This window comes from Callospermophilus lateralis, chromosome 2 (genome assembly GCF_048772815.1).
Source record: "Callospermophilus lateralis isolate mCalLat2 chromosome 2, mCalLat2.hap1, whole genome shotgun sequence".
NCBI lineage: Eukaryota > Metazoa > Chordata > Mammalia > Rodentia > Sciuridae > Callospermophilus > Callospermophilus lateralis.
This window is the reverse complement of record NC_135306.1, coordinates 202,551,965-202,564,037: the sequence shown is the minus strand read 5'-3', so window position 1 is coordinate 202,564,037 and position 12,073 is coordinate 202,551,965. Positions and strand designations below refer to the sequence as shown.

The 12,073-nt window shown below is 36.7% G+C and overlaps 1 protein-coding gene across 2 annotated transcripts in view; it reads right to left on the bottom strand.

Moving 5' to 3' along the window:
• The window catches only part of LOC143391920 (organic anion transporter 7-like), a 67,208-nt gene extending 56,448 nt beyond the window's left edge, over positions 1-10,760 (bottom strand). Inside the window, exons 1-4 of one of the 2 annotated variants that reach the window (XM_076844711.2) lie at positions 10,359-10,760; positions 9,607-9,710; positions 8,060-8,214; positions 7,792-7,960 (exon numbers count right to left, since the gene is read on the bottom strand). In XM_076844711.2, coding sequence (XP_076700826.2) covers positions 7,792-7,960; positions 8,060-8,214; positions 9,607-9,710; positions 10,359-10,760 — 830 coding nt within the window. The remainder of the gene's footprint in view (positions 1-7,791; positions 7,961-8,059; positions 8,215-9,606; positions 9,711-10,358) is intronic. The other variant, XM_076844712.2, reaches the window with a different exon arrangement.
• Between the last annotated feature and the right edge of the window lie 1,313 nt (positions 10,761-12,073).

The following is a 12,073-nucleotide window of genomic DNA, read 5'->3' as shown; positions in this document are numbered from 1 at the left end:
AGACTTTTGTGACCAGATTCTGAAATCCTAAAGATAAGGATACTTTCTTCTAACCCTAAAATCTGTAAGAATGTATTATAAGTATCCAATTAGAGTTTCAATGACTATGTTAAATAAAAGTGATGAAATAAGACATCCCTGTTCTGTTCCAGTTTTCAGGGCGAATGCTTTGAATTTTTCTCCATTTAGATGATGTTTGCCTCGGGCTTAGCATAGATAGCTTTTACAATGTTGAGATACCTTTCTATTATTCCTAGTTTTTCCAGTGTTTTGAATATAAAGTGGTGCTGTATTTTGTCAAGTGCTTTTTGTGCATCTATTGAGATGATCATATAATTCTTATCTTTAAGTTTATTGATGTGATGAATTACATTTATTGATTTCCATACATTGAACCAACCTTGCATCCCTCGGATGAATCCCACTTGATTGTGCTGCACTATCTTTTCACTATGCTTTTGTATTCAAATTTTCAAGAATTGTATGAGAATTTTTGCATCTATGTTTATTAGAGATACTGGTATGAAGTTTTCTTTATTTGATATGTCTTTATCTCATTTTGGAATCAGGGTAATATTGGCCTCATAGAATGAGTTTGGAAGTGTTTTTAATTTTTCTTTTTCTATTTCATGGAATATTTTGAGGAGTATTGGTATTAGCTCTTCTTTGAAGGCCTTTTAGAACTCAGCTGTGAATCCAAATGGTCTTGGGCTTTTCTTGTTAGTAAACTTTTGATGGCATCTTCTATTTTATTGCTCAAAATTGATTGATTTAAATTGTGTACATCATCCTGATTCAGTTTGTGTAAATCATATGACTAGAAATTTGTCAACATCTTTGATAATTTCTATTTTATTGTACTACAAATTTTCAAAATAATTTCTAATTATCTTTTGTACTTCTGTAGTGCTCATCATGATATTTCCTTTTCCATCAAAGATTTTAGTAATTTTAGTTTTCACTATCTTTCTCTTCATTAGCATGGCTAAGAGTTTATCAATTTTATTTATTTTTTCAAAGAACCAACTACTTATTTTGTCAATTTTTTCAATTATTTATTTGTTTCAATTTCATTGATTTCAGCTTTGATTTTAAAATTTTCCTGTCTTCTATTACTTCTGGTGTTGATTTGTTCTTCATTTTCTAGGGCTTTGAGATGCAGTGTCAGCTCATTCATTTGTTGACTTTTTCTTCTTTGAAGAAATGAACTCCATGCAATCAAATTTCCTCTCAGTACTGCCTTCATAATATCCCAGAGATTTAGATATGTTGTACTAGTGTTCTCATTTACCTCTAAGAATTTTTAAATTTCCTCTCTGATGTCTTCTGCAATCCATTGTTCATTCAATAGCATATTATTTAGTCTCCAGGTGTTTGAATAGCATCTATTTTTTAATTTTATCATTGATTTCTAATTTCATTCCACTATAATCTGATAGAATGCAGGGTAGTATTGTGCTGTGGTTTATTTGGCTCTTGAAGTTGTTTTATGAATATAGATGTACTATTTTGGGGGGAATATATATATTTATAATTGTTAGGTCTTGTTCATGTATGATTTCATTAAGAAGTATGAAATATCATTTGTTATTCATTTTCATTAATTTTGGCTTGAAGTCTACTTATTGGATATGAAATATCCTTTTTTAATTCATTTTCATTAACTTTGGCTTGAAGTCTACTTTATTAGATATGAGGGTGGAAACCCCTGCTTGCTTACACAGTCCATGTGAGTGCTATATTTTTTCCCAAATTTTCACCTTCAGTCCATGTATGTCTTTTGCTATGAGATGCATCTCTGGAAGGCAGAATATTGTTGGATCTTTAAAAAGTACAATGTGGAAATTTACTTAACAATTGGACAGATGAAAAAAATTAGAGGGGTACGGATAGGAAAAGAATAACTCAAATTAGCACTATTTTCTGTGACATGAATCTATACTTAGAATCCAAAAATTTCCACCAGAAAACTTTTAGAACTAATAAATGAATTAAGAAAAGTAGCAGGATATAAAATCAACACACATAAATCAAATGCATTTCTGTACATCAGTGATGAAACCTCTGAAAGAGAAATTCAGAACTGTTGCATTTACATAGCCATGGAAAAAAGTTAAAATACTTGGGAATCAATGAAAGAGATGAATGAACTCTACAATAAAAACTGCAGAATGCTACAGAAAGAAATTAAAGGAGACCTTAGAAAATAGAAAGATCTCCCTTGTTCTAGGATAAGCAAAGTTAATATTATCAAAATGACTGTACTACCAAAAGCACTATACAGATTTAATGCAATTCCAATCAAAATCCCAAAGACATCCTCATAGAAATAGAAAAGGCAATCATGAAATTCATCTGTAAAAATAAGAGACCCAAATAGCCAAAGCAATATTTAGCAGAAAGACTGAAGCAGGTGGCATCACAATACCAGACCTTAAACTATACTACAGAGCAATAGTAACAAAAAATGGTATTGACAGTAAAATATACTTGTAGACAAATGGTACAGACTAGAGGACACAGAGACAAACCCATGTAAATACAGTTATCTCATACCAAAGGCACTAAAAACATGTATTGGAGAAAAGGTAGCCTCTTTAACAAACGGTGCTGGGAAAACTGGAAATCCATATGAAGTAAAATGAAATTGAGCCCCTATCACTCACCATGCACAAAATTTATCTCAAAGTGGATCAAGGACCTAGGAATTAGACCAGAGACACTACCTAATAAAAGAAAAAGTAGGCTCAAATCTTCATCATCTTGGATTAGGCCCTCATTTACTTAACAAGACTCCTAAAGCACAAGAAGTAAAATCAAGAATCAATAAATGGGATGAATTAAAACTGAAAAGCATTTTCTCAGAAAGAAAAAAAACCAATGAGGTGAATAGAGCACCTACAGAAAGGGAGCAAATTTTTACCACCCACACATCAGATGGAGCACTAATCTTCAGGATATATAAAGAACTCAAAAAACTTCAAAAAAGCAAATAATCCAAACAATAAATGGGTTAAGGAACTTAACAGATGCTTCACAGGAGATAATATACAATCAATCAACAAATATATGAAGAAAATGTTCAACACATATAGCAATTAGAGAAATGCAAATAAAAAGTATTCTAAGATTTCAACTCACTTCAGTCAGAATAACAGTTATTAAGAATACAAGCAACAATAAATGTTGGTGAGAATGTGGGGGGAAAGGCGCACTTATACATTGCTGATAAGACTGAAAATTGGTGCAACCAATCTGGAAAGAAGTTTAGAGATTTCTTGGAAAACTTGGAATGAAACCACCATTTTACCGAGCTATCCTACTCCTTCTTTTGTACTCAAAAGACTTAAAATCAGCATACTACTGTGACACCCCCACATCAATGTTTATAGTAGCACAATTCACAGTAGCTAAATTGTGGAACCAATCTAGATACCCTTCAATACATGAAAGAATAAAGATACTGGTATATATACACAATGGAATATTACTTAGCATTAAAAGAGAATAAAATCATAACATTTGCATGTTAATAAATGGAATTGGAGAATATCATGCTAAGTGAATTTAACCAATTCCAGAAAACCAAAGGCTGAATGTTTTCTCTGATAAGTGGATGTTTATCCATAGTGGGGGTCAGGGAGAGCATGGGAGAAATGGAGAAACTTTGCATTTGGAAAAGGGAAGAAGAGACAGGGTGATTCATGGAGGTAGGAAAGATTGTGTAATGAGATGGGCATCATTACTTTAGGTACATTTATGAAAACATGAATGGTGTGAGGCTATTTAGTGTACAACCAGAGAAATGAAAAATTGTACTTCATATGTGCACTATAAATTGAAATGCATTCTGCTGTCATATATTACAAATTAGAACAAATAATTTTTAAAAAAACAGAATCCACTTAGAACTGGTCAGCATGGGACAAGGTGACCTAGAATTGTCACGTCAGTGTGAACTTCCAAGTCTGATATCAGGTGCTGTCCATAAACCATCAAGTAATGGACCAGGTATTTGTTGGAGACTTCTCTGAGATATCCAATAAAACTGGAGTGCAAGAGAGGCATGTTGTCCCTCTCCTGTGTCAGAGGACCTACTCTCTCCCTTGAGAGTTTCCCCTTTCCTATCCCTTCAGTAATGTCATTCTGCTTACTCTGAGTGACATATCTGAAATCTTCCTGACTTGATCATGAGAATTCAGTTTGGAGGGGGGTCTTCATGTTGCCCCAGTTTCTTGGAAGGCCCAAGCTCTATAATAGTACTTGCTGTGAAGATATTAGATCACACACACCTAAAGCCAGATAGATACTGATTTATGCTGGGAGTCTTAGTCTCAGGGGACTCCCAAGAATTGTACAGAGGACTGGGTAACCCATTATCTACAATTCTTATACCCTCTGCACTCTTGAATATGGTCTTTCTACATTCAGTCCCCAATTGTAGTCATGCCCATCTATTTAGACTCCTGACTCATTTCAACTCATCCTTTAACATCTTTGTTGATCTTTAGAGGTTCAAAGAAGAACTTTTGAAACAGTCAGTTTCTTCTATCTTCCTTCAAAGCTGGCTTCGAATAAAACCAACTTTCCTAACAATTTGATTCTGAATATTTCTGGGGCAGGACATGTTGCAGCCTGGGTTTGTCCCCCAGCCTGACATTGGTTCCCTTGGTAATAGGATTCCTTTATTGTGGTTACCTCTTTATAATAATCCCTGTGCTGGGAGGATAGCCTAACTTCAACACATCATTTCAGCATAATCAAAATGTTAATTTCAACTTCCAATTCCTCTTTGAAAGGAAAGATGCCATAGGTAACAGTGGTAGTGTAAGGGTTACCCATATATCAACACACACATTATATATGCAATTAAAAATGATCTCTATAAATCTATTAATCCAGGAGGAATGTGTGCAACAAGTAATACAGAATAAGCTCTAAATATTACATGGTAACAATTATAGACTCAATTGAATTTGAAGATGGGGTAAGAAAGAAGAAAGAGAAAAGAAGAAAGAAAGTATGGAGAAGGGATGGAAGACAAGAGTTAAAATGGGCAGAGTATAATGGGTGCAGGATGAGGCTCAAGTAAACATTGGCAAGAAGAACAAAATTGTGTATGGGAGTTTATGTTGTGTGTAGGTATATGTGTATACGGTAAGGCACTAATTTTCATAAAAGTGTTTGGATTGCTTCTTTTGAAGTTTTTGAAATGAGAACTTTGTATTCTGTGTTTTAATTTTAGAAATTTCCAAATGTAAGGAAGAAGAATGACTTTATGACATTTGCCAGTAAATGGATTAATCTGGAAACAATCATAAGTGAAATAAGCCATTTTCCAAAAGCCGAAGATCAAATGCTTTCTCTAATATGGGGAAGCTAATCCAAAATAAAAGCAAGGGGAAGACTAGATGTTCAGTAGATTTCCCAATGGGGATTGGAGGGAAAGCAAGGCAGATGGGAAAAGGAGAGACATTGGATGGACCTGACATAATTTTCCCTGTACATATATGAAAACTTCACAGTGAATCCCACCATCATGTACATACACTAAAATGGAATCCTAAATAGAATGAGATATATCCCATGCTAGCATAATTACATAAAAATGGATTCTATTGTCATATATAACTAAAAAGAGCCAATAAAGCTTTAAAAAATAAAATATCTATTATATGGATTTTATACCCTTTGTAGTTTTCAGGACTGAGCCAAACCTGCCAAACTTGTTAGGTTAGTCTGTATGCTGAACTGGGCTAGCTTCTTGCTTGGCCCCCTTGCTGAGGGGTCACAGAGGGGTGAGAAAGTTTTCACTCTCCAAATGGTTTTTTTGTTGTGTCTGCAGGTGGGAATGTAGGTCTGCCAGGTCTCCTGACCAGCTCCTCCACTTGCTTTGTCTATAGACTGACCTGAATTAAATTCCATTCCTCTTTCCAATAGTTACTGCACATGTGCTAGGAAAAGGTGTGTAGAAACATCACTCTATCATCCAGCCTCTCCTAGGCTTGAAGATATGGGACTTTATGTTTCATCATAATCTATTCCAGTCCCCTACATCAGTCACACTTTTCATTCAGAGATTATACTGTCAATTTCAAAGGGAAGTCCTCTTCGTTCTTCTCCACTCTGCAGACTGATTGGTCACTCTGAGTTTAACCCCACACTGAATCTCATTCTCTCTTTTATGCCCAAATCGGCTCTCAGTATGGACACTCACAGATATTCAAAATACATGTGTACCAAGTAAAGGACAAAAAAGGAAGAAAAAAGAGGGAGAAAGAAAACAAATAAAACAGAAAATGCTATCTAAAAAACAAGGATAAAATTCAGGAGTTCCCAGTTGGGGAATCAGGAAGGATAATTAACAAGTTCCTTCATGTACATATATGAAAATATCACAATGAATCCCACCATCATGTATATACACTAGAATGGGATCCTAAATAGAATGAGATATATTCCATGCTAGCATAATTACATCAAAATGGATGTAATATGTCAGGGCTTCCCTAATCCAAGGCTCCAAGACCTTTTTGAGGAGTGGTGGTTTACTCTCGAGGCAGATACATCTAGAATATTCTCCTGAGTAAATACAGTTCAGCTTTCCTGAATTTATTATCTGTTATGATTGTGGATATATTGGTCAGTGTCTGTTTTTCTTGAGCTAGGTGGTAGAAAGACTTTTGGCTTCTTGAGAAATGCTTTCCTTCCGCCACTGAGGGATTGCATTCCTGACTCTTCCACTACCTTTATTAATTCTCTTTCTGTCCTGAAAACTGATCATTTTTGTTTACTCCTGGTTGTTAGTCACTGAGTTGCCTCCTGCTCTTTCCCATCCTTCACCTACCTCAGTTTGCTAGTGCAAACCCTTTAGGACCTGCTCTGACACTCTGGATTCTACTAATTTACCAATATCTAAAGGCCAATATGTTTGCAATAATTTTTTCTACACATTACAAAATAAGGCTTACATCAAGGGTAAGCTAAAAGACCCAGAACTTCATGTAAGGATTCATTGATATTTTGTTTTCATGGTTCTTGTTTTAGTAAATATAACTAGAGTAAGCATAGTTCATTTGAATTCCAAATAGTGTATCATATTCTAAAAAGTGAATCCCATGCCTAAAACATTATTTGTAGTTTATCTATGATATGAATATAATGGGATATCTCCTTAGTAAATACAGTATATAACGGTTAAAGAGAAATTCACATAAACAATGAATAACTTTCAGTATATCACTTGCAAAGTTTGGGATAAAATTTTTCAAAAATCTTTACTAAGGGGCTGGGGATGTGGCTCAAGTGGTAGCGTGCTCGCCTGGCATGTGTGCGGCCTGGGTTCGATCCACAGCACCACATACAAACAAAGATGTTGTGTCTGCCAAAAACAAAAAAAATAAATATTAAAAATTTTTCTCTCTCTCTCTCACTCTCTTTTAGTTTTTTTTGTTTTGTTTTTTTTGTTTGTATGTGGTGCTGAGGATCAAACCCGGGCTGCAAGCATGCCAGGTGAGCACGCTACTGCTTGAGCCACATCCCCAGCCCTCTCACTCTCTTTTAAAAAAAATAAATAAATATTTACTAGGTTATCATAAATTGAAAGATTATTCCATGTCCTCAACTTCATCTGACCATCCTACTTGCCCTGCTTCTCAAATTGTACAAAGACACCTGTTCTGAGAGCACATCCTCATGTGTAGAACCAGAAGAAATAAATTTTTATGTCCTGATGCCATGTACATTCCCATCCCATGGTTTTAGAAGAGAAAGACAAAAGGGAGCTCATACCTTGAGGAAATAAATAAGAAGAACACCGGTATAGACACAACCAGCTGAAGAGTATGCCAGTTTCGAAAAGCAAAAGCCAGGCTTCCCAATATGATCTGCCCAAAACTAGCAGCACAAACTGCCATTGTTGTTCCCAAAGCTTGATATTTGGGACTTGTCCATTCTACAACTGAAAGAAAACATCACTGAATAATTACTTCAAGCCAAGGTAGAATATCAAGGTCAAAGTCAAATCTCAGTAAACGTCCAAGAGTCAGTAGTGACTTACTGAGAAGAATAGAATTTGTCAGGATGGTCGTGGTGGACATGCCAGCCAGGAGACGTAGTGAGCAGTAAACCAGGAAAGTGGGAACAAAGGCAGCACAGGTGTCAACAATGGACAGCTGGAGAAGACACCAGGTCAGAAGTAACCTCCTCCCAAACCTATGGGAAAGGGAAAGATGAGATTGCGGGAACAATAACAACTGTTAAAAATTAGCACAAAGAAAACCATTCACACCTATAAAATATCCATAAAGGACCAACAGCTGATATTCTCAAATCAACTCTCTTCTTTTAAAATAGATACCTTGTCCCCAAAACTACTTCTTCGATTTGTTACCAGTAGTTCAACACCAATTCAAGCTATACAAGACATGCTTCAGTGTTAGAAATATTAATACCTCATAAATATTTCTTGCACTGAGCCATACACTTATGATAGTGGAGAGTCAACGTTTTATATAAAATATTAAAATCAGTGCTTGAGACTCTAGAACTGCACAGGTTATGGCTAACATGATATAATAGGAACAGCTATGAAGCAGAACATCAGTGTTGCTGATGGGTTGGGTAAGAGTCTCTATCTGGTGAGTTTGGATTTGTTGACCTTGGGAAACAAAACATATTTGTAAAAATATAACATGTATTTATCACAGCAAAAGAACATATAAAGTTGACCTTTTCTTAGGTTTGGGAGGGCGAGCATTGGGTGGTAATCTGGTTGCCCATTCCCAAAAGAAGGCTCAGGAACACTGTTATGGATCTCCACTGGGGAGCATTAGGTAGCAATCAGAAATGTGAACTAAAAGTACAAATAGAAATGTGCATGTATTCCCAAATAGAGTGGTAAGTACACAAATGGAGAGGAGGACACAACACATTTAAATTACATGTAAATTAAGTGCATAAACCCAACTATCTCATGTTGTAAAATATGAATTTATGAATGCATTAGTAACATACTATAATGACCCTTACTGAGATGAAAAGGTTGGGATGCTTCCATGTATTCTAAAGAAAAATCAACCAATATTCCATTGAAGATCCATTGTATATAAAAAAAAACAATTTTTATTGCTTCGTTGGGACTTCACTCTTTTATTCTTCAACATTTTAAGGATAAAGTAGCATAGTGAAGTCCTTTGAGTTTACCTACTGAGATTTTATTTTCATGATGCCCCTGAGTGACGCTGACAATGTCTTTTTCCTACCTGCATATTAAAGCAGGCTGGATCCAATGTGGTGACATATCCACCTCTGTGTCCCCATTGTTAACTGTGATCTTTCAAACCCCATGTTGTGACATCTTCTCTCCAAACCCTCTGGTAAAACACCTCCAAATCTTATACTGCTTTCCTACACAGAGGACTCAATCTTTTAAAAACATCACTCACCACACTGAATGATATTTTGCATTTGTGTTTGTAGATCCCTGGGAACAAAGGTACACCCAGGACAGTGTAATTTGTAATAATTTTTTTCATATGCATAAATGATTCATAAGCTGATGATGGTACCCAGGGGTAGAGAGATCTGTGAACCAGAGACACTCACCTGTCTGACAAAGTGCCATATACAATGTTTCCAATCAACATTCCAGCCATGAAGAAGAATTTAGATACTGAATTCAGTGACTGAGATTCACATACCAGGTCCCACTGGAAGACAAGGAAACCAGCATAAAAAACACCTTCACATGATGTGTAGTTTTCTTTATGTCAGGCCCCTGTCTTCTTTTGTGGCTTCTGTTTTCAAAAACATTTCAATTATGTCATTCTGTTCTCTGTGTAAAATAATTTTATCTAGGAAGACTGCCTTATACCTATGGGTTACATTAATGATTACTTTTAACCCATAATGAGAAGTTCTCAAATCTGGCCACAGACCACCATCATCCAAGGACCTTGAAGAATTTACTTAATGTTGAATATCACTGCACACTTTCCCACATGACTACTCTTAAGATTTCAGTCGGGTATGTGGATTTTGATCAACTGACCATACATATTTAATTGGCAATCAAGGCAGGGTGTTACTGACTTAGCATCACATTTTTAACAAGACACATGATTTACTTGCTTAAACTGTGATATTCACAAGAATCAAAGTGCCATGACAGTAGGTTCCTATTTGTTTTTTATCATTACACTAAGTATGTGCCCTGAATTGCATAAAAATATCAGTAGTTTCTGAAAAAAGCAAAGAAGAACCACAACCCACACAGCAATTAAAGGCTCAAAGCATGTTCATTATTTTCATTGTTTCCACACACCCAAGTCAAATACTTGGAAAATCAAGCCTTTTACCTCAGTCACGATGGTAGAGAGGAACGAGCTCCGGTCATATACCCAGCCATCCACGCAGGGCTCCGTGTCCACCTCACTCATGTTTGAGAAGGTTCCATTCAGATGAAGGAGCTGCCATTGTGGATGGATGAAGCGATGACATTTCTCTGGCCTCAGGTTTGAGTCTAGTGGGATGGAGACCCTCAGGAGGGCTTCTTGGCTGAGGGTCCCAGTGTCCTTGTCAGAGACAGTGGCATTATCGAGTATGTGGACCCAGCAGCGATGACCAAGGATGACTGCAGTGAAATTCTCCAATAAAATATGAGTCTGTGCCATGGCATTGTAGGTAAGAAGAAGAGCCATCTGGATTATCTGGAACCTTCCCAGACCACCAACTTGATCCAGGAGGTCCTGAAAGGCCATGGTGGCTGAATGACCCTCACCAACTGAAAGCAAAGTGGTTGTATCTAGATGAGTTCAAAGAACAAGGTGTTTTATCCTCTCTCACTGTGACACAGCAAAGGCTGTTGACCCTGACCTCACTTTCTTCTTAATGGTCCCCTCTTCACCTCTGAGGCAATTCCATGGAGCTAATATCCCCTAGTCATCCTCAGGTTACTTGAGTGGCTGTTTTCTTTCAATCACTGAGAGAAAAAGATTTTGCTGAGGTGCCTTCTGCAATTAAATATGTTAATGATCTACTTTGTGAAGATTCTTGTTGTGGGCAATGAATGTAGTTAATATTGGACATTGATCTGCAAATACTCTGAAAACAAACCAGAGTAACTCTGCTACATGCTTTGTGATTTTTTTAGAGAACATGTAGTTTGCCTACTCATTATCTGTTGATTTTTCTAGGAGACATGGAGAGAGGAAATTTTTGGTTTGTTTAGTACTAATTCTTGATTGACAGAGGTTGTAGAAATTATCCCAAGTTAAATTAATGCAGTGAGGTGTTATGGTTTGGATGCAAGATATCCCAGAAAAGCTCATATGTTAGGCAATGAAGGAACGTTCAGAGGGGCTGTGATGAGTTTATGAGTGCTCTTACCTCACCAGTGGGTTCAATCATTTGATGGGTTAATAATGAATGGCTATTGGGTGGTAACTTAGGGTGTGGAAGGAAGAAGCAGATCACTGGCGGCATTCATTTCAAACAGAAGTTTTGAGAGCTGACATTTCTGTAGAACTTTATGGGAAGCATTCAACAGCCTCTTCCATGATAATCCCTGTTGCATGAGCTCTCTCTCATCCAGCAAGGAGGTTCACAAAACAGGGTAAGGAGAGTGTGGCTGCAAAATCACTAACCAAGATCTCCGGAGACTAAGCAGGAAGCAGGTCTGATTTTATTGCGCAGTTGCCATGTACATATATTCAGGCAGTAGCCAAAAAGAATACACTCAGTAACCAATGTAATTTCTGCTAAGCATCCTTGCAGCGACTAATCAAGCAGTGGGCCATGGAATAAATGCAAGGAAGGCAACTCATAGCCTCATGCCCAGGGCTGTACCTATGGGGTAAGCAGCCTGCCACTCACATGCCTAGCACAAGGAGAGTGGCCTACCACTCACATGCCCTTAACTTATGCCATGTATGCAGTACTCCACCCACTTGTCCCCACAACCTGTATCTGTTTTATCTGCTCTATTCATTTTTCTTTCATTCTTTTTTCCCATTCTTCCTGTTTCATAACCTGAATTGTTCTATGTTCACACACATCAATTGTTTTTTCTGCC